The sequence below is a fragment of the Struthio camelus genome, chromosome 11 (assembly GCF_040807025.1).
Source record: "Struthio camelus isolate bStrCam1 chromosome 11, bStrCam1.hap1, whole genome shotgun sequence".
Taxonomy (NCBI): Eukaryota; Metazoa; Chordata; class Aves; order Struthioniformes; family Struthionidae; genus Struthio; species Struthio camelus.
The window spans coordinates 16,942,297-16,964,856 of record NC_090952.1 but is presented as its reverse complement, the minus strand read 5'-3'; the positions used below and the strand labels follow the sequence as shown (position 1 = coordinate 16,964,856).

Sequence of the window (22,560 nt, the reverse complement as noted above, 5' to 3'; positions counted from 1 at the left end):
GTCCGGAGCAGTACGTTTGCCCTCCTGCTCTGTGAGAAGAGGTACCTGGATGGAGGATGTTAAAACCTGGATGCACGTGCAAATCCGCAAGCACAGCAGTAGCGGTGGCGCAGCCTGTGAAGCAGGGAAGGGCGGTTCCCAGCTGGGGGTCACCCCTACCGCAGGCGCGGGAACGACCGTCCCCCGGGCTTTGCCGAGGGCTCGCGAGTGCCCGGCCCCAGCGCCCCGAGGGGGGCTGCGCTCTCGGGCCGGGCTTTGCTGCGGGAGACACCAGCGGTGCCAGCGAGGGGAAGGGAGAGGCGGGAGGCTGCGCGCCGGCGGGGTGTGCAGCAGGGAGATGGGGGGGCCTAGCCCTGCGCGCAGCCTTTCCCTCCTCCCCTCTCGTCTCTGGGCGCAGAGCCGGTGTGATTAACTCCTCCGAGGTGCACCTCGCCGCGCAGGGGACGGGCGCGCTGCGGCGAGGAGGCAGGCGCCCTCCCGGGGCGCCGCAGAGGCCCCGCTGCCATCGCCGGGGCGCCGCTGCCTTGCTCAGGCTGTGGAGAGGGGCAAGACCGCCAGCTGCTCTGCTCGCCTCGTTGGGTTTGTTCGGCAGATCAACAGGCGTATCAAAAGCGCGAGTTCTCTGGAGTGACCCCCGGGGAGGTTTCTGGGGAGGGATGCTCTCCTGGCAGCCCCCGCTCGCTCCTGGGGCGCGCGGAGCCCGCGCTGGGCAGGAGCAAAGCCGCTGACAGCAGCGCAGCGCTGGCCCACGCGTGGGTCCGCGACGTCTCGGGGCCGAGGGCTGCTTGGCCGCACGACCGGGACGCCAGACTCGTAAGTGGACGGCGGCTGCCACTCCGCGCGGTTCCCACTGTGCCGACTCCTCCTGCCCCGAGCAGGCGGCTCTTGTGCGTTTTGGGATGCTCCGGTTGCGGGTAGGTCACGCTTGCGTGTGTGAGCGCGGGAGCGCGTTGTCCCAGGCACCTGCTCCCTGTCTCGTCCCTGTCTGGGGGTTTTGGAGGGCTTAGCGTGCCCAGGGTGTGGAGGAGACAGGGCCATGAGGAAGGGGTCGGCGGTGCAGGTGGGCACCGGTCGGCGTTTGCCCGTGTGCCCGGGCAGCCCTGAGGGCACACATCTGTGTTTTCTGAGGTGCCTTTGCACGTACGGCAGTGCGGCGTGCTGAACCTCACGCTCCCCGCGAGCGCCGCGCAGCTGGTCGTGCTTGGTCGCTGCGGGCGCAGGAGACGCGGAGCAAAGCTAGGCTCCCGGTCGGGGAGATGCAGCCGCCATCGGACCGCGGAGGCTGGGTGGGCAGGAGCGTCTCAGGCTGTGCCAAGACCCTGTGCCGGCCCGGGGCACGGCTGGCTCGGGCAGGGCATTCCTGGCGCCCTTCCTTTCTTCCCTGCTGTGACTTCGGCTTTGAAATCCCGGGCTGTTTCCCCAGGCAGGTGAGGCTGCAGGTGCCTAGGGGCGGCGCAGGACGGCGATGGCTGTGTGCGGTGTGGGGGAGCCAGCACGAGGGAAAGCCGAGCCAGCTCTGCAGGGCAATCTCCTGCTCTTTGGATAAGAAACTCCAGTGACATCCCAGATTTAACAGCTCCGCATCAGCCTTCGTATATAAATACATGGTTTTCCCCACCGCTCCCTGAACCCAGAGGGTAGCTGCTGCCAGCAAGAACGTCAGCAAGGCTCATTTTCTTTCAAGAGCAAACCTTAATTGCTGATGCAGAGGAGGTTTCAGCCCTTGTTAGACCTGGGGTTTGCCGGCCAGAGCACCAGCAGGTCTCAGTGCCAGGGGAGGTGGTCAGCTCGCTTTAATGCAAACAGTGCTGTTCGTGCAATGTCTCTGCAGCACTGCCGGCACAGCAGCCTCTCTGTGCTGGGCTGCCGTGTGCACCCTTGTTCCTGCCCTGGGGCTGCTGCTGCTCCATGGGGAGCAGCTCCCTCGTTGTTGTTAGCACATCAGCACTGTTGCCCCAGCAATTGCTGTGGAGCCGGAGAGAGCTCAGCATCACCGCGGGGCCGCATGGCGTGGGCGGGTGCAATTGCACTGCTGTGGTTTGCGAGATCTCTTGGCGATGGTGAAATGCTCTGCGGGGCTGCTGTTGCCTGCTCTGCCATGTCAGTGGTGGCCGGTGATGGAAACATTGAACGGGCAAATCCCGTGAGTTTCTACCTTCTCTTCCCGTGTCGTGCCATGTCTCAGTGTGTTGTGTGTAAAGCAGGAGGGGGCTGGCCCCACACAGTGCATGGCGTGTCCTGCTCCGCGCACAGCCGGTCTCAGCTGCTTTCTGCTCTGTCGAGGTTCCTGGGGCAGGGTGTGCACCCATGGTCCCCTCACATAGAGGACCACGATGAAGAGTAACGGCCTGCAGAGTTCGCCAGCCAACCACCTTCCCCATCTGCCCGCCCGAGCCCAAGCTGGGGATGACACCGAGGGGACAGTGGCGCTCTGCACCCAGAGGTCAGGCCAGTCCTTGGTCCAGGAAAGGGGGGGCATTTCTGAGGAAGGGCTCAAGGAGGCTCTGGGCACTGGGGACCTTCTGGGAGAGCCCAGCCTGTCTGGGAGTGGAGAGCGGCCATCCTTGGCCACGTGCCACTGGGACGGGGCTCATGGTTCTTGCTCTGGTGCCAGTGGGGCAGGGGGAGAGGAGGAAGACCACCTCAGTGTGCATATCAAAACCTGATGGGCCCATGCCACAGGGGGCAACGGCAGGGCTGCAATGACGAATGCCAAGTGCTTGCTTCCTCCAGCTGGCCTAAGGCGGCTGTAGGCAGGCAGGCACTGCTGCAGGACAGTTGGCCGTGACCCTCTTTCTCCCTGCTGCAGGGCCTGCTCTCCCCACGATGACGCCTCTTCGGAGCCCCGGGGAGATGCTCCTCCGGATGGCGGAGAGCAGCTGGCTGCTCCCACTTTCCAAGGGCGGCAAGCCCTGGCCAGGTATTCGTGTGCGCGGTGGACCCCGAGTGCCAGGACAGCTCCTGTGAGCTGCAGGCTGAGTCAGAGTCTTTTGAGCCTGACTTTGAAATATGCATGACAAAATGGGGGAAAGGGCTGCCAAACGTCATCATGTTGCAGGGACACTGAATAAGTAGTGCTCTATCCTTCCTGCTCTGGGTTTGCCTTGAAAAGTGGTACATGCCATCTCCCACCACGCTGGGCTAGGGAGCACACAGGCTGCCTGTCTGCTCCCTTGCCTGGAAGGAGGCAGTGCGCAGACGGCTTCCCCTGTCCTGCAGAGAGCTGGGTGCTCCCCAGTGTACCTGCAGGCAGAGGCACACTGGGGGCTTGCGTGGGCTCACCACTCACAATTTATATCATTCAAGTGCAGCAGGGACTGACTTCTGCAAACTGTTGCTCTGCATGCAGCAGTGTGCATGGAGAGAGCGGAGGAGAGGATGGCTCCATCACCTCCAGCGCCCCGGGAGGGCTTGGAGGCTGGCTGTGCCCGAGGGCACCTTTCCCTTGCAGGCAGCCTCAGCTCTGCTTGAGTCACCTACACGCTCATGTCCCCGTGGCAAGTGACAGCAGGATTTGGGGAGGGCCCGCTGGACTCTACGAGGGTGGGCCCCGCGCTGTCTTGCTCGTATAGTCTTGCTCCAATGCTGTCACTGCAAGGGGCAAAAAGACCATGTTTGGGCCTGACAGGGGGCTGTGAGACCTTTCCTCTCAGCCATAAACACCCTTGAGCGTGCCATGGGCTTCTGCACCAGCACGAGCGCTACCTCAGCTCCCTACAAGGGCTTGCTCTCAAGTTTTTGCTCTCTTCTGGCTCCACAGATACCTCCTCCCTGACTCTGCCTCTCTCCCCTGTCCAGGATAGTCCGCCTGGTGCTGGTGCTGAGAGACTGGGCTAGCAAAAGCTTGCACGAGGAGCAGCAAAGGCCTGACCCCTTCCTTGAGCGGATCCAGGGCCCCGAGCTCCAGACGGTGGCTGCGGATGTCAGCAGCGATCCAGAGGGCGAGGAGACAGAGGCAAAAAACAAAAAGTAGAGTCCCTTCCCTGAGGCCTCTGCTGTCCTTGGCTGGAGGTCAGCTGTGCATGGTGCTCAGGACCTCCGGGCAGCATAGGCAAATGGACACGGATGGGGGCGTGCCAAGTCCCAGGGGAGGGGAGGAATGGGGCTGGGAACGAGTCACGGGGCCCCAAGGTGCAGATCTGCCTCGAGAGGAAGGCAGCCGTGGAGAGGGTCCCCTGTCTTCTCCAAACCTTCTCCTGGCAGCCAGCCTGGCCTTCCCAGGCTGCTGCGTAGGCAACACAGCCCCTGTCCCTGGTCTGGGACATTTTCTGACCCTGGCCCTGAGCGGGGGCCAGGATCCCTCTCCCAACAGGAGCTGCTTGCAGAAGAAACCCTCAGGGGACCATTGCAAACACGAAGGCATTGCGTTCGCAAGTCTCATTTCATCATCTGCAGGACAAAGGGAGATGAAGGGAGTGCATTGCTGCCTCTGCCTCCCCCAAGAGCGGACACTGTGAGGGCAGCTTTCTAAAAAGGCTCTTTCAATTGCAGCCCTTTCATCTCCTCAGCTCACGCACCTGGTGAAAAGCAATAACCAGGCTTTTCTTCTGCTGACTAATTAAAGGGCAAAGCTCATGGACTAGCTTGGACCCTACTATTTTACATGGTAATTAGAACACCAAGAAATAATTGTTTTCCGTAGCAGAAAAATATCTGAGGCTTGTATCGGGGACTTTACTAGTCATGGAGAAAAATGTTCTGCCCTGCGAGTTTAAGGGAGCTTGTTAATTATCAGAGGAAGAGGGAGCTGCAGGCTGCTGTGAAGGGGCTGCTTGGTGCTGTGGCTCCGTAGGGGAAGCTGTTCCTTTTCTGAGGTGAGTCTGGCAGGATGAGGGTTTCCTGCGTCCGCAGGTGATGTGGCAACAGAGCCAAGTGCTATTGCATCACGCCCAATAAATGCAACTTCTTTGCCAGCTTGACTCTATTTAAGGGATCGGGTAAAGGCCCGGGGGAGGGGGGGGGAAGGACTGTATATTTGGAGTTACCCCACAAATCTCTGGAAGGCAGAGCACTGTGGCTCTCAGAAGCAACCCCTGGAGAGATCATGCTAACTTCTGCTATTTTCTAGGTCCTCAGCTGTTTGGATGAAAGGCCCAGCTCTGCTAAATCTGAGCACGAGTTGCCAGGCATGGCAGCGGGAGCCTCGGTGGTTTGCAGGACTGGGTGCAAAGCCTTCACAAACAGGCAGCTGATTCTTCCCTCTTTCTGGGTTAACCCAGCCCCTGGTTTTCCAGCCTCTGGTTTTTACCCTAGCCCTGCTGTCAGAGGGGACAGCTGTACTGTATATGTCCGCCAAATAACGTTAGTGACTCTGGCCACCTGCTGTAGTCACAACTGGTGATTTAGGGCTGAAATTGCTAGCATGATTAACACAGTTATTGAGGTTACTGGTGCTTGTGGGGTGTGTGTGTTACAACACTACTTGCTGGCTGTAGGTGAGCCAATGCTTCCCTTGTGTCAGCTGTCGTACATCTCAGTCTCTCTCAGAAAACATTTAAGTTCTACACTGACCCATTTCTGAACAAAAAGGATGCTCTTTCTCCCCACTTCTAAAGGGAAGGTTGAACCACCTGCTTGTCTGTGGCTGTACCCAAAGCATATGCGAATGATGGCTGCTGGCTTTGCTTGGGGCGCTAATCCCCACGCTCTGGGCACCGTGGGCGCTGCTGCCTGCGTGGCACCAGGGAAGCAGGCTTCAAGGCAGAGGTTTTGCCTTTGAAGGTGTCAGAAGCAGTGGGGTGTGCAGGGCAATCTGCTGGCGAAGGAGTTGTTCTTCCCGTTGCTGGAGGGAGTTCTGCATGTTCAAAAGCTGGAAGGGAGGGAGGGCGAGACGGAGTTTTGCTCTACCAGGCTGCAGCAGCCTATCAGTTCAGCTGCAGAGTTTCTGTTCCCCGGCTTCTCCAGTGATATCTGGCCACAGGAGCCCACACATCTTATCTCAGAGTCCCAAGATAAGCTGGATCAAGCACTTGGGAACAGTTCAAAGACTGGACCCAGGGCTGAACAGACTGCAAGAAGGCAGCTGTGAGCAGAGCGGCGATGGCAGCCCTGCAATGTCATCCGCCCAGGCCACTGCTCTGTTGTTTGGGCAGCCCCTCCTGGTGCTCCCGCTGACCTGGCAGCACACTTTTCTTTCTGCTCTAATTAATATTATTCTTAAAAATCTGTCTGGCTCCAATCCCTACCTTTTCTGGGAAAAGCAATGTCATCTAATGAGAAGTTTTCAGATTACCTTCTTCTATACGTCTGTTTCTCGCTCTGCCACTAATATGCTGTGTGCACGTAGGCCACCTGCTTTGCCTTGCTGTGTTACAGTTTCCTTTTCTGGTACATTATCAAGCACAGTTTTGGGGATAAAGGGGCTTAAACAGTGCTGAAATTTTTTACTCAGCACTCCTGGCATTGGTCCTAGCTTAGAGACTGGCACTCAAGCTGCAGCTATGTTTAAGCCAGTCTAGTACAAAGGATGAAGGAGGTGACTTGGATGCTGTCTTCCAACCCTATTTTCTACATTTAGCCCTTGATCCACACATTGCATGCCAGCCCTGGGTTCTCTCTGCTTCCAGGAAGAAATGGCAGATCTTTGTGGTGGACCCTGCAGGGGACTGGTATTACCGTTGGCTGGCTGTCATTGCAGTTCCTGTCCTCTATAACTGGTGCTTGCTTGTGGCCAGGTGAGCTGGAAGGCTTATAGGGTCCCTGTCTCCCCCGTCCCGCCTATTCACCTGGCAGTTGTGGCTCAGGCTGGTATCAGACAACTGAAGCTGGCCATGCTGGGGCTGGGGCCTGTGGGAACCTAAAGGAAAGGGACCTCCCATTTTGTGGTGATTGCAGCAGTGCAAAGGCAGAGCATCCATTGTCTGGCCCTGGCGGAAAAGGACTGTCATCTCAGGATGCAGCTGCTTGCAAGGTTGCGAGGGGCATTTGGGAGGTGGCTCAAGAGCATTTCTTTACCTAAGTCAGGGGAGGGCAGATGATTCAGAGAAGAGGGGTTTAATTTCTAGGAGTAGAGGGGGCAAGTTACCAAGCTCAGCTGTAGAGTTTAGGAGTCCTGGAACCACTGGAGATGGTAATAGTTGGAGATGATTAGGGTGTTCAGTGGTCTCACCACCCCATTATGTGGTCCTCCTCCAGGGCTTGTTTCAGTGACCTACAAAAGACCTATGTTGTCCTCTGGCTGGTGTTAGACTACATCTCGGACTGTATCTATATAGGGGACATAGTGATCCGTCTGCGTACAGGTAAGGAGAGGAAGCATCCTAGCTTGTGAGTGCTTTGTTTTAATTCCCTAAAAGTGGAGATGAGCTGCAAGGGATGGGATCTATAGGTGCATTAGAAGGAGGGGTTTGGTCTACCTTGGCACTTGCTAGCATGAAGGAGCCTCCAGAGAAAGAATATAATTAAAAGACGTGAGAAATAGAGTAAGCTTCAGAATGAAAGATTACTCATGCTAGCTTTCAACTTCACCTTTGAATAATTGTACAAAATTACTCACATTAGTATTAGTACTCGGGCATAGTTGAAGGTCGGTATCTCTGATTTTATATCAGTTCAGTTAATGGATTATCTAAAGGGAAAAATGGTAGGATTTAACGTTCTCAGAATGGGGCAGGCCACTGTATGTTTTTCGTCCAGAACTTGCAGTAATTCATGATCCGGAGGAGGGAAACCTTTGCATCCCAGTTTCTTTGAGGCAATAGAGTAAATCCCTAAGTGATATCTTTGCATGGCTTTTGCCAGATGAAAAGCTTTAGGGGTAACGAAAGCTTGTAGACTCCGTAGATCAGGTGGAATTAGTAATATTTGAATGACTCTGTGTGTATATGCATGCATGTGAAAGGCACGCTGTGAAATGTTTATCAAAAAGTCTGTAGAAGAGTTGCACATAAGTCAGGGTACTTCTGCTATTTGCTTCTCTGTTAGGTTTCTTGGAACAGGGTCTTCTGGTTAAGGACCTGAAGAAATTACGGGATAGCTACATCCACACCTTACAGTTCAAGCTGGATGTTCTCTCCATCTTGCCAACAGACCTGGTGTACTTTGCTGTGGGATTGCACCGCCCTGAGTTGCGTTTCAACAGGCTGCTGCACTTCTCCCGCATGTTTGAGTTCTTTGATAGGACTGAGACCAGAACCAGCTACCCCAATATCTTTCGGATCAGCAACTTGGTTCTTTACATCCTGGTCATCATCCACTGGAATGCATGCATTTATTATGCCATCTCCAAAGCCATAGGCTTTGGAGAGGACACCTGGGTCTATCCCAACGTCACAGACCCTGAATACGGGTATCTCACCCGGGAGTATGTCTACTGTCTCTACTGGTCTACGTTGACTTTGACTACTATTGGAGAAACCCCTCCTCCTGAGCGTGATGAAGAGTACCTCTTTGTGATCTTTGATTTCCTTATTGGTGTCCTCATCTTTGCCACCATTGTGGGGAATGTGGGATCCATGATATCCAATATGAATGCCACCAGGGCAGAGTTCCAGGCAAAAATTGATGCCATCAAACACTACATGCAGTTCCGCAAGGTGAGCAAAGACATGGAAACCAAAGTCATCAAGTGGTTTGACTACCTGTGGACCAACAAGAAGGCAGTGGATGAACGGGAAGTGCTGAAGAATCTCCCTGACAAGTTAAGGGCAGAGATTGCCATCAACGTTCATCTGGAGACACTGAAGAAGGTGAGGATCTTCCAGGACTGTGAAGCAGGTCTACTGGTGGAGCTGGTGCTGAAGCTTCGTCCTCAGGTATTCAGCCCAGGGGATTATGTTTGCCGGAAAGGAGACATCGGGAAGGAGATGTACATCATCAAGGAGGGGAAGCTGGCTGTGGTAGCAGATGATGGAACAACACAATATGCTTTGCTGACCGCAGGAGGCTGCTTTGGTGAGATCAGTATCCTCAATATTAAAGGGAGCAAAATGGGCAACAGACGCACTGCCAACATTCGTAGCTTGGGCTACTCCGATCTCTTCTGCTTGTCGAAGGAAGACCTGATGGAAGCAGTCACGGAGTATCCTGATGCCAAAAAGGTCCTGGAGGAGCGTGGCCGGGAGATCCTGATCAAGGAAGGGCTGCTGGATGAGTCAGCTGCAGAGGAAAGCATGGAAGACAAGAACGTGGAGGAGAAGCTGGACAGGCTGGCCTTGAATCTGGACACACTGCACATTCGTTTTGGCCGGCTCCTGACAGAGTACAATGCTGCCCAGATGAAACTTAAGCAGCGCATCACTGTTCTGGAGTCCAAGATGAGGCAGCAAGATCTGGAGGACTTCTCCGATAGCTCAGACAGCCTGTCTGAGAATGGGGAGGGACATCCCGGTGGGATGCAATGAGGAGACACGCTGGTCAGCTAGACCATGTCCTGCCTTGTACTGAGGCAGTGTTTTTTCACAGGGCAGCTCCTTTGGCTGCTTTACTAGGGACTTGAGTCTCAAGTCCTTAGCGTTGCTGTTGCTACTGCCTTGGTGCAGCTCTTGACATGGCTCCAAATCAGGTGACTGTCTTTGTTCTCCCTCAGGCCTGTCTCTCTGACTGCCTTGATCTGAGATCTTGGGCTTGGATCAGTAAAAAGAGGAGGATGGCTTATGCTACTGCTAATGTTTCCTTCCAGTTTCTGCAAAAGGTCTCTACTCATCACACCTCCTTCTTTCCCTTTGCCTTAATAGAACGTGGGACATCATCGTCCAGGTTCTTGCGTGGAGGGATACCTGGACTTGCTGACCTTTCATGCACGCCAAGGAGGCACAGAGTGGCAGTGGACAGAGCCTGCTGCGTGCCACCTCCCCGTTCACAACAGGGCCAAGGAGGAAGACGGCCTTTAGAAGATGTCAGATTCCTGTCAGATAACAAACTGTCCCAGTGAGAGAGACCAAATCACAGGCTAGATATTTACAAATGCTTTTTGGGTCTGGCTTTTGTAAATCACACCACAGTAGATAAATACCCGTTGTGCACTGAGTAACTCCACACCTGTGGGGCATGTAAACCCAGCTAAGCAAGCTAAGTCTGGGCCTCTCATGTCTGTAAACAGGGAGGCTTGTCTGGGTCACTGTCACTACATAGGTCATCTCCACAGTGTTGCAGAAGTTGAGCATCTTGCTCGAAGGACAGGCAGTTGCAACCCTCCCACCCACCTTCTTTTCCCCTTCTGCTGTATTTGCTGCCTGAGCTATTGAGTTCCACCTGGTGCAGGCAGCCCCACAGCGTCGCATTTTCCTGGAGGATGGTGTTTCCAAGCCCTCCTACCCTCTTGCTCCAGAGGCAGCATGAATTTCATTTTGACTATAGAAGTCTCAGATGACAAGTACAATACATCGGGAAAAAAACACTGCTCTTTGGACTGACAGTGCCTGTTACGCTACGTACAGAGGGAAGACAGTAACTGTCTCTCTCATCTACGTAGTGATGGCTAGAGGTGCCAGGAAAAGTTTTACTGAAATGATATATTTTAAAGGAACAAAGTAGTGGTAGGACCCAACTGTGCCCATACTTACTTTGGAGTGGGTAACTCAGAGAGAGCGCAGAGCGCATTTATTTTCTTAGGCAGGAGGTTTCCTTGCCCTCTGTGGGAGTTTTGGGGTCTTTCAGGCCAGTTGCCTTCTGGATGAGAAATGAGTGGCAGAGTCAAGGGGAAGTGTTTGCTTGTGCGAGAAAATGTGGTGCCCTCTAAGCCGCCAGCAAAACTCTGCCTGGCTGTACTGTGCCCTATGGGCTCCATGGCATGAGCAGCTTGCTGGTGAGAGGTGCAAGGCAGGAAAGGCCGCCACAACCCTGCAAACTCTCACACAGGAACCCCAGCATAAGCACTAACATCACCTGAGGCACCTACCCTAAACCAGAGTCCCCCACGGCCAACTTTGGCTCCCAGAGCTGGCCCCAGCCCCCGGCCAGGAGAGGCTAGGGGGGGCTTTGCCTGCCGTACGTGCGGCTCCTGTGCGGGGGCGAGCTGGGCCAACCTTCAGAGACTGCTGTAGCCCTAGCAGTCCCTGTAGTAACTGTCTGTGAGTGGGGAGCATTTCATTGGTGCCCGTACAGCAGTCACTTGGTCCTAGGTTCACAGATTTAGCACCTTAACATAAAAATATGGTCTGTTTAACTCGATATCTTGCAGTGTTCGTCACTGAATTTGGGAACAGCAAGGTCTGGCAAGCTCTCTGTCCTATGGAAGGACATGACTTTAGATGCAGATTGAACAAATCACTCAGGGCCAAGAACTGGCCTTGTGCTTTCTGCCTTCCAGTCTCTGCTATGGTGCTTGTCGTCACTAGACGAACTGGTTTGGCCTCCTGGTACTGGGTTGATGGTGCCAGGCAAGAGCTGGGACTATGAGATGCAACCTGCTTTCTTGTTTCTGCTGCCCAGGTCGCTCCGATCCTGTGTGCAGGCATCTGGGACCTCCTGCGCCTCTCCACCTAGTCTGCAGGGGCTAGTTTGCAGGGCTGGGGCTATTTTCCCAGGAGAAGGAAGTTCACTGGAGACAGGCATTTCAGGGGTGCTGGGGAAATTCATGTTTTGGGCCAAATTCAGCAAATAGTTTGGCTAAAATAATGGGGAGACACAAGGGGAGATATCAGCCCAGAAAGGTTAATGGTGGAAAAGTTAGGTTATTTGCTTTGTCCTTCCTTTTCCCTCCAAAATGAGGCTACATCCCTTCATTTTGGGTGGGAGTTATCCATTTTCAAAAAATGGCCTTTCTTTTTGGGAGCATGTGTTTGGGAAGGTTAAATTACCAATTTGGGGTAAAATGAAAAGTTTGATGTTGTTCTCTCTGAATTAAATTTTAGAGTTTTCTGGGTTTTTTTTTTTAGCACAAATTTGATTTTGGTTAAAGATGAACTGACTTCTACTCTGATTGTTTATTTAATGCTGGAATCCCTGTTTCCCAGCGTTTCCGTGTCCTGTAATTTAACACTAACATCATCTGCTCGTCATTTTCCGACTGCTGCCAGTGGGGAGGGCACAGAAGTGGCGGAGGCAGAGCCTCCCCTCTCCCCAGCCCCGCTCGGGGTGCAGGAGTGGGCCAGGGGCTGCAGAAGCACCTGTTTGTCCCACTGGGTGCTGAGCACATCTGCGGCTTTCGTCCTGCGGATGCAGAGCTGGAGCCAGGAGAGGGTGCTGTGAACCGCAGAACGGCACTGTGCCTGGCAGCCGCAGCACCCTGGCCTTGGCATGTCCCCCGAAACGGAGACCGTGGAGAAAGGGCAGAGGGAGGGAAGGGGCTGTGATTTCAGTCCCGAGCACCGGGCGCCTCTGTGCAAAGCGTGGGGTCGTGTTTCAGCAGCTGAGCATTTGCAAACACAGCTCTGAGTGTTTTCGGATGGAGCTGTGGCCCCTTCCAACTGGCACATCGGAGCCTCTTCCAGCCTCCTGGCACTTCTCGGTTGCCCTTTGCCTGCCCCGTGCACATAATCCCTGCCCTTCTCCACGGGCGGCAGGTTGAAAACCAGCGGGTGTCACTTCTTTGCTGACAATAGCTCTGAGCTGACTTTGCCCTCCGTGGCTCAGGGATCGTGGTGAGCGCTGCTGCAGCGGCAGACAGCTCCGGGAGGGCTGCGGAGCCTCTGCTGCCCGGGGCGGAGGCAGTGGCAGCTGCGGTCTGTGGGAGCCTGCGCCCCTGCCCGGCCCTGGCCCTGTCGCTGGTCAAGCAGAGCTTCAGCCTCTGGGCTGGGGAGCTGCTCGTAGCTTAGAGGATATTCTGGCTTCTCCCTGGGGAGACAGAAGTACTCCCTTCCCCAGTTTTAATCCAAGATAATAATCCACTTGGGAAACTTAAAGCCTTCAGACAAACTACCCCAGAGGACAGCTTTGCGAATTCAGAACAGATCCTGCCTGTTTTCTCGCGGCGGCAAGCCAGGAAATCACAGTCTGATGAACCACTTGATGGGCCTGCTAATGAAATTAGCAGCGGCTCCATGATTTTCCAGTTAGCAGGACAGGCAGATGTTGGAGAAAAGCGCGCAATGGCACAGCTGCACTTTTGGGCTGCCTAAATTCCCAGCAGAGCAGACACAGTGCACAGCAGATGCAGCTTTGCCAGCTGCCCATTTTACAGGTGGTTTCAATAACCACCATGGCCCTGTGAGGTTCTCCTTGAGATGGGGAGCAGAGGGCTGTCAAAGGCTCCTCAGGGGCAGCATCTGGGAAGAAAAGCTGAAGGTGCCCACTGTAAGGACCTTGCTCAGTGCCTGCGGAGATTTGCCCTTGCACCATGAAGTGTTAAGCTGCTTTGACAATATATTGTCCAAGTTTTCTTCTGGGTGTCTCCCATTTCAAAAAATAATCCCCCTATAAACCGGAAGCTCTTCCTCAGCTGTGTGTTGCGAGCGGGATGCATCAAATACAGAGCACATATTTTGCTGCTTTGCCTCCAGAGAGGGGAGGTTGGGGTGAGCATGGATGTCCTTTTGGCTGCAGCTGGTTGCTGAGGCCTGCTTGTGGGCCCTTGGTGGCAGGCAACTACATGCAGAACTTTGTGCATCTTCTGCACCTTCTCTTGGGCCATCTGACGTGCACCCACTGACCCTGGACCCCAGCCTCGCCAGGCAGCAGCCCTTTCAAGTGTCATCAAACCAGGAAAGCCCACTGACTTCTTCAGCAGATGTATTCTGCAAATCTGTTGCTACGTGAAGATCCAGCCCAAGGGGTGCATAGGGGACCTAGCTTAGTTGATGGAAAAAGGCTGAGATTTTCAGGCAAATCAACCACAAATGCTTTCTGTTGTACCAGATTTCCTCCCCTCTCTCTGAGCAGTAGTTCCAGGAATGAGATAATTATGTCTGGATGATACCCAGAAAAAAATCTCTCATGGGCCTTTGGTAAATGTAAGTACTTCTATTTTACAGCTGGGGGAAATGGAGAGATCTTGCCAGAACATTATGGCAGTAACTTCTGCATGCGGACTGCCTGCTTTTTTTTTTTCTTATGGTGTCCGTGAATAGATCATTTTGTGAATGTGAGCAGATCCCAAATGAACCTCTTCTCCTTGGGCTTTGGACAGCAGGGCTGGTGATCGCAACACAGGGAGACCTGCTGGCTTTGCCCCTTCTCTAGAGAGGTAAGATAGGTGGTATCAGGTAAGCAAGCTGTGAGCAGGGTTTGTATATGTCTGGACCACTGGATTTGGGGATTGCAGAGGGGTTCTGGCTTGGAGCCCTGTGTCTGACTCAGCCCTTACGCCTCGGGCTCTTGCAGCACACCAAGCTCACCCTGGTGAGCAGGTTCGTCATAGTGCGTGCAGTGCCAGGGGGAGAGGTATGAAATGTTTGTGAGGATGGTTGGCTTGATGGCTTGCTGGGATCCCTGGCAACTGGTATTCTGGCCTGTCGTGTGATAGAGATGCTGCTGAAGTCACGGACGGCCTTCCTCACAGTGCTGAGCTATGCAATAGTCTGCTTTGCTAGAGATGGGGTCCAACAATGATGAGAAGCAGGGAGAAAGCTCCGGTTTCGCTCTGTCTTCCTGATGGCACCATGTCTCTCCAGTGGGCTCAGCCAGACTGTAGTCTCCTGAAGATCAGAAAAACTCAGAGGCAGCTCCAAGCTCTTTGGCATGGGCCTCTTGGAGCTCTCCCTGGATGGATCTGCCTCCCCCAGCTCCTACCTGCTCCGCACCCAGGGAGAGTCAGGACTGCCCACTGCATTGCTGGTGCTGTGTTCCTGGGAGCGAGGCACCGCACTGGGTGGGTGCCGTGTGCAGGATTTGCATCCCTTCTCCAAGGGCTGGGAAGCTGGATGGTGAGGAAGATCACCAGGCTGCTAGGCAACTGTATGCTGAAGTGAGGGAATGACTTGGTCGTGATAGCTCTGAAAGCAAAGCACTGCTTGCCTCTCCTGTAGCTCTGAGTGGGATTCCTAAGAAAAAGCTCCGTTCTCAGCTTGTTCTCATTATCCACGGGTGATGCTGGTTGGTGCCAGAGCCTGGGACTGCTCCTGGGAAATGGCCAGGGAGGGCAGCCACCACCTACCACCATGGGAGCCACCACCATACCCAAAGAGTTTTTGGTAGTGCCAGGCAATGGATATTTTCTCTGCAGTGCCTAACGGGTGTTTGAGGTCTTTTAAGAGGGAGAAAACTTACCAAGGTGTTTCAGTGAGTCAAGAGGTCAGGTCTGCCCTTTGGAGAGCAGGATGGATGCTGAGCACCCAGAAAGTCATGCAGACTGGGTGCTTGGTCCCAGTTTTGTCCAATGGAGCTCAAACCCTCCACTGCCCATATCTTCACGTGGGGCCCTGGGGTGGTGTTGGGGCAATATCACTGTCAGTATGGGCATGTTGCCAAGCTGTAAGGAGGAGAGCTGAATGGCTAATGTTGGCAACCCCCTCTCTTGGGGTGCAGGAGGCTGCAAACCTGCGTGTGTTGTGCCAACACTGGTAAATAGGTTTGTTGCACTGAATGCAGAGGGGCTGGTCCAGGTCAGCCTCTTTGTGAGCTGCAGCCAAGGCTGTCTCGCTTGCTCACCTGCTCCTTTCCCTGTTCCAACTATCCAGGCACTGCCTACAGGTTTCACTAAAGTGAAGTCCCCAGCACGTGTTGCCATGACAGCCGCTCCAGGCGATGGGCGGGTGAGCAGAGGGGAGGGCAGTTGCAGACCCTCCTCCCCACCCCCAGCAGAAGGCTGGAGGGAGCCATCTCACTTGGAGATGTGGAGGGGAAGATGGAAAACCCTGGGACCACCTTCCCACCGCCCCCCTGGGGATGACAGTTACTGACCCCCTGTTTCAGGGCTCCTGAAGCAAAGGCTTCCCTACCCCATGCTGAGGATGGGACAGTGGCACTGCTCTGCCGAGTGCCCTCCTCAGCCCATCTCTGCAGGGAAGTGCTGAGAAGCTCCTAGGGCTGCTTGGCCTTGGGGGAAAGGTTCAAGCAGAGGTAGTCCCTGAACCATCTGGTTTGGGAATCCCCAGTAGGCTCTGCTCATAGTGCAGAGCTTCATGGGGACGGTGGGGCTGTGCCGGTGCAGTGCAGGTGTCTGAGCAGGGCAGCTCCTGGCAGGGAAGCCACATTGCCTCAGCAGGGTTGCAGCTGGTAGGAGTTGAGGAGAGCCTCAAAGCTGGGAGCCAGGCTTGGGCAAGATGGCACTGCCCAGGACAGAGGGGGTCAGTCCTACCTGAAGGAGGAGCAGGTCACCTCTGAGCTTGCCATCTCCCGGGGGCATCGACCATGGCTAGTTTCTCCAGGCTCTGGGGCAGGAGAGATTTCTCGTTCATGTGGCTGATTTAAGGTGAGAGCCTGCAGAATCAGGGTCTGCTGGGAGGGGTGCTTTTAGATTGCAGGCTTACTCTTTCCCTCCCCTCCCTCTGAGACATCAAGTCTTTCCTGTACCTGTTCCTAAACATTGCCTTTCAGCCTCGGCCAGATGCCAGATTATGTCTCCTGGACTAGAGGAGGGGTGGGAGGGAGGGGAAATATAATTGAGGATTTAGGCTTATCCTTCTTGCAGCCAGATAAAGGAAGCGAATGCCTCTGCTTGCCTCCCTCTCTGGATTATCTGTAGTTATAGCAGGACCCTTGATCTCCTTGAGTGCTGTGATCCCAGCAGCTCAGGCCTGCGTGTGGTGCAGGACAGGGGGGGAGCCAGGGTGAGTTGTCGGGGCTGGAGTGATCCCATCGGCCCCTCCTGGGTCTGGCTGTCCTCTAGGGAGAAATGCCTGGGTGCTTTGCTAAGCAGGATGGTCTGCAATAGCTTGCGTAGACAGTGCTGCTGCCTGAAGGAAAAAAGATAGACAGGAGGGAACTCTCAGGAGGGGCAACACTGGCCTTCCCTGGAGGTCAGAGTAAGCCCAGACAACACGCTGGGTGGAGGGTGAGGACCCTCTCTGAGGCCCATGTCCAGGGTAAGAACACAAACCTTGCTAAGAAAGTCGCTAGGGTAGTTTTGAAGTGGAGATACTTTGGCGCTGCTCTGTGAAGCTTTTCGACTATATCCAGAGCAAAAGTCCTTGCCTGAATTGCACTGTGAGACAGGAACGTCGAAAGACAAGCTTTAAATACTTTGGGGAACATACCACAGCTTTACAAACTAAGCAAGTCAACTACTGGTCCATAGGGAGACCTGCAGAGCAAACAGACAGCAAAGTCCTCCAGTAGCCTTGGAGCAGGAAAAAACCCTGCTTTTTTCTGAAGAAACATCCCCTTTTCTTCTCTGTTTCCTTTTGCAGAACCACATGCAATGATAGAAGGCGCTCTCTGGAGTACATTGTCAGCTACAGGTAGTACATAGACGCACTGGTCTAAAGTAGAAGAGATGATAGAAAAAGTGTGAAAATTTAGTAGCTGTTACTAAAAGAGCTTGAATACCCTAATTCAACAGTAACTACTGGGATTTGACTCTAAATCGAAAAGATGTACTGTATTGTTAAAAATGGCAAGGTGGCAGCACGTATATGCAGTATTAAATGTATGTTTGAAAACTGAGAAATAGTATTTAGCCGCAATATTTCTTTTTCTCTCTCTGTATAGATCATATCCAGTTCTTTAAGGCTGGAAAGAAATCTGAGCATTGTAATAAAAGAGGCATTACTGGCTCATATTCAGATAAACTAGTCCTGTTCTGGTACATAAAATGTTGTTAAAAATGGAAATATTAACCCAGGAAGTTCTGTACGATACCATTGCATGAAAATGATTACTGCATGAAAAAATGCAGCAGGCATTGTTCTCGCCAACAGTATTGAGAATTACTGCTAGACGCAAAGCTGAGAGAGAAATTGCACAAATAACCACAGTTTGTATGAAGTATGATTGCAGATTCATATTTTAGAAGCAAAGGGAAACAAGGGAATCAATTAAAAAGTACTATATTAGCGATTAGCTAGTACTAGTATATTAGCTAGTTCATATACCAGTGTCCAAAGAAATGACATAAAGATCAGCACAAGTATTAATCTTGTGCAAGGATATCAAACAACCAGTAAATATTGCGTTTACCCGTCTTGCATTCCTCAGGCTAGTCCTTTTAGTCAGCTTTCAGTAGGTTATTAAAACTATTAAACTATTCTCAGTCATTGTATGTAAACTGAAGCAGGAAAACGTGGTAGCATAGTAGGTACCCAAGTTTCCATAGCTGTAGGTAAAGGTGATGAAAGAATAATGTCACATGATGCTTAGGTAGCATGGCTTTCACAACAGTATTGGTAACAGAAAAACTGAGTAACAGAGACGTTTAAAAAGTGAAAGAAAACTTGAGTATAAAGGACCACCATCAAACTTGCAGGAAGGAGCGTTAAATTTCAATGAGTAAAAAGGGCAGGAGGGAGGACCTTGGTAGGTTTTGCTGTGTCAAAGAGAAGTCTTTTCTTACAATGAAAATCTATATATAATAAGAAATAGGTTTGCAAAATGGTTTGAAATCACTTCTTTTACTTTGACTTTTAAAAAATTTAATTTATTGTAGCCACATTTTAGTAGCTGGCTTTGGATTCTGTGTAGTCTTTGCACTCAGGTTTACCACTGCCAGTCATATCTTAATAGTTGGGAAAGCAAAGATTGTTTTAGGGAATCCTATTTTTGTGTTCTCGGGAAAAAAAAAAAAACCTAGATCTTATTATGTTCTGGACTATGACTGTATGCTTTGCTCAAACCCAGCTGTTTTTTCCTGTGGGAAAAAATCTATAACAAGAAGAAAAAAAGGATTTATGTTTACTTATTTCTGCAAAAGTAATGTTAACCTTTTTGTATTTTTTTTTTTATATCATCCTCTGAAGTGGTCTTCTGCAAATTTTTCATACATGTATTTGTTTCTAGAAAAGGTGACTGGGAAATGAATACAGTTTTAATGTTCTGTTAAAATCTGACGGGAAAAGATCATGCGGAGAAGAGAAACATAGTTGTGATCTAGAATTATAGACTAAATAGCCAAAATGTAGAAAATGGTGCAAACAGAATTCACTTAATTTAGTTAATTGCTTCAAAAAGGGAAAATGCCTTAACAAAAAAGTAACACTTTGGAAAATGTAAACCTTAAAAGTGTATCAAATTTTCAGTTCCTAAATATAAGATGAGCCTGTCCTGGAGTAAATTAAGCTCGCTAAAAATTTGTTCAGATTAAAGCCAGTATTTAGGTTTTTTTTGGATTTACATAAGTTTATTTATGGAAGGAAGTGTCTTGGCACAGGTTGACTACGTATGTTTACTACAGCATGTAATAATATTATACCTTGTTTAACGCCAGTGTTTTTGGTTTTAACCTGGAGCTAGACATAGCAAGTAAAGTCCAGCTGTAGGTCTGCTGTGACTGTGGAGTTCATTACCTCGCCAGCCTATGCAATATGAAAACGGTTTTTAAACAATAGGTAGGAGCTGCCAGCTTCCTCTTCCTAAAAAGTATAAATAGGTACAGACCAAATATGTAAGCTGGCTCAAAATTTTCCCCTATATAGCCTAATCAGTGAACTGTTCTGCAGCCATCTCACAACTGGTTAAAAACAAAGTGTAGCTGTGGCCATGGACAATCAAACTCACTGAAATAGCTGTGCAGAAGCTGCCTATGCTGTATTCCTCCCCTGTTTAAGAAATATTCGTAATTAGCTGTGCTTTTAGTTAACATTTCTGATTCTGTTTGTGATCTTAATATGAAGTATAGCTTCATTTTTCAATGATTAATTTAGGATGTTTTAATGAACTTACAACGTTCGTACGTTGTTAGATATACGACAGTAGCTTCTTGTGACTTAATTTACAGACACATTATGCAAACGTAGGATGACTGCCTCTAACAGGCCAGGAAGTTACCTTTGTGGATTAAACAAACCTTTGGCAAACGGGTACTTCTTGGGACTATCTTAACAGTAGGTGAATTTTTCTCTAGATTTAGATTTGCAAACTAAATTATATTTATTAAAGAGAACATTTTTAGCGAGTGATGTTATTTTGTCAATGTAGAATATCTATTTGTATCCAAATAATGTTCTCTGTTCCTTTACATTGCTTAGTAGTCAATATTTCTAATCTCATTTTCCTACCTTTTAAGTTATTTACACTGTGACTTTTTTATAACTGTATTTTACCACGTTCTCACGCACTGTAAGCAATCTCAGTCTGGCTTCCTCCTGAAGAGTTTTCAGGACTTTTTAAGTTTCTGAATGTAAAAATAGGTCATCTAAAACTGCAAAAAGGGGCAAGGGGCAGGAGAGTAACTGCTTCAGGAGAAAACTGGGTACAGTAATAGGGAGGAGAGACAAGACAGTTTGAGGAACGTTTGGAACGCGACAGGAGCAGTGGAAGGATGATTGTAGAGGGTTTTCTGTGATAGAGTGGCTGTGCTAATGATAAAGAATTTTTGGATGAAAAGCTGAGGGTATGTTCAACTGGATGACTTAACAACATATTTCCTGCTTGAGGTTAAGTTAAATATAGTATGTTTTCACCTCTGGTAGTATATAGAACATTAATTTTTTCTTTCCTTTTTTTTTTTTTCCCCCAGTGCAGTTAGGACAATGATTTCAACCTTGTTGATTTCCTTGTTGGCTACCGAAAATCTGGAGAACAGAACATTTCTCAAGGACTAAAATATGAGTAACTGCTTTGGTGACCAGTTGACTTCAGCTGTTTTAGAATTTCTGTCTTAAGCAGAGGCTTATGCCTTCTCTGGCAAATGGAAACTCAGTTATTGAAAACTGTCACAAACGTAAAACCCTTTTCTTTTACATATGTTCTTGGGGTATCTTCTGGAAGTTAGCACAGTTGTATTTTTTACGTTTAGAGAAAGGGGGAGAGAGGGATCAGTACTTGTATTGCTTGGGTCAGCCAGTCATCTTCACAGGCCCGTTTTGTTCAAATTCGGACATAAATAGTATGTCTTTGAGAGGGGGCTCAAAATATCTCATGCCTATCAGGCCACGATCTCTTTGCCCTAAGTTAATGGTCTGTTTTTTGTTTGTTTGTTTGTTTTTTAATAGATGTTTATTTGCAGTTTTCTGTCACTGTTGGCTACTGTGGTTATGTGACAATATGACCGAGATTACATGAGAAACCACAAGGAGAAATGTTAGTGTCTGCATAGTACTGGCCTTCTGTGGTTACATAATTTTAATGTTATGAAGTGAGTTTTGCAAAATGTATACTTTTAAAGTAAATGTTCTTCAGAGACCAAGCCAAATTAAAAACAAATTTACAACAACTACTAATTTCCACCTTCAAGCTTACTAGGCTGCTCTTAGAGATGGGCCAAAACACTGTACTGCAAACTGATTGCCGAAATGATCTGAAGTTTGTTTGTTGGTTTAAAGAGAGTTGTGGGGTTTTTTTTTTCATTTTGTTGTGTTTTGGGTTGTTTTTTTTTTTTTTTTGTGGAGGGGCTTTCCCACTTAAATTTTCCTAATTGGGATAATGGCATTATCTCATCTTACTCCTTTTACTTAAAATTACCTGCAGAGTTTATACGCTCCTATGTCTTTGGTTCATACATGGATTATTTGTTTTTCCATCCTGGAAACTGAAAGAAATATGAATACTAAAATTCTAGTGTATGACTAAAAACATTTGCAAAAAGAAAAGACTTTAACTTCTGCTGAAGTTAAAGTCGAGACTGTGAAGTAGATATAATGATTATTGATTTACAGTAATGTAATTAAACACTCCTCTAGAAAATGCTGTAGCAGTGTCTTGTACAATTCAAAGAATGATTTTATGTCATAGCCAAGCCCTGTACGTGCAGACTTGCAGAATGTGTGCAAGTTGGGAGTTTAAAAAAGTGGCAATATAGTAAACTTGCCATCTGCCAGTCATTTGTCCCATTGTCAAATGGCAACAGGAAAAAGAAGTAGGTAAGAGTACTTTTGGGTAAATCTTTCATCATGTGATATATATAGCTATAGCCTGATGGATGCACATCTTGTCTCCATTACAGTGAGGGCTGTAGCTATTATTGCGTAAGAGCACTGAAAACAGTAAATGAAAGTTTTTTCAGTTTAATGTGCATAGTCCCTACACTTAACCTCAGTGGTTTATTTTCCCATCTTGCCTAAGATGATGATGCATATGATGCTACTTCATCAAAAAGTTAACTTAATGCCTAAATATACCTATGTACAGTTTTCTTGAGACCTTCCACATGTACCTGTTTTCATTAATCCTGCCGTTACTTTCTGTAATGTTTTTCCTGCTGTTCTCTCATCTTAGAGCTGAGTTCAATGTAAGTTTGACTTGGCTAAAGCAGTATGACTAGTCTTGTGGCAAATCCAAGAATGTTGGGTAGAACGACATTCTACAGCATTTAAGAGTCATGCCGAACAAACAGCACTACAGCATTTGCTTTAGAAACCCTTAAATTTGTGCCTAGGAATGTCAGGCAGTTGGAAAGTATTCTCTTTTCTCTGACTCTGGAATGACTGACCTTCTGCTCCAGTTATGGGTGCTGCTTAATACAGACAAATAAAGACAGCACAGAAAAACAAAATTGCCAGAAAGGCTGACTGAAGAGAAGAAAAACAGATATGTGTGTTTTTTTTTTTTAACTGAAGCTAGCAAATTACGTGTTAAACTGTCCCTGTAGAATGATGCAGTTTCTAAATTAGGAACTGATGTGGTTGGAAATAACTTTGTATTGCCTGTCAC

General features: G+C 50.0%; 1 protein-coding gene across 1 annotated transcript; it reads left to right on the top strand.

Moving 5' to 3' along the window:
* The first annotated feature begins 2,333 nt into the window (after window positions 1-2,333).
* On the top strand, window positions 2,334-9,453 carry CNGA2 (cyclic nucleotide gated channel subunit alpha 2). The gene is made up of 6 exons (XM_009669977.2): window positions 2,334-2,443; window positions 2,810-2,920; window positions 3,799-3,969; window positions 6,567-6,674; window positions 7,135-7,241; window positions 7,924-9,453. The coding sequence occupies exons 1-6, from the start codon at window positions 2,334-2,336 to the stop codon at window positions 9,339-9,341; spliced, it is 2,025 nt and encodes a 674-aa protein (XP_009668272.2). The 3' UTR covers window positions 9,342-9,453.
* Window positions 9,454-22,560: the final 13,107 nt, after the last annotated feature.

Bases quoted from the DNA above. Each gene is read 5' to 3' on its own strand.
- CNGA2 (XM_009669977.2), top strand. From the start codon at position 2,334: ATGAAGAGTAACGGCCTGCAGAGTTCGCCAGCCAACCACCTTCCCCAT. The intron at 2,921-3,798 runs GTATTCGTGTGC...TCCCCTGTCCAG, and splicing joins GGGCGGCAAGCCCTGGCCAG to GATAGTCCGCCTGGTGCTGG. The intron at 6,675-7,134 runs GTGAGCTGGAAG...GTCCTCCTCCAG, and splicing joins TGGTGCTTGCTTGTGGCCAG to GGCTTGTTTCAGTGACCTAC.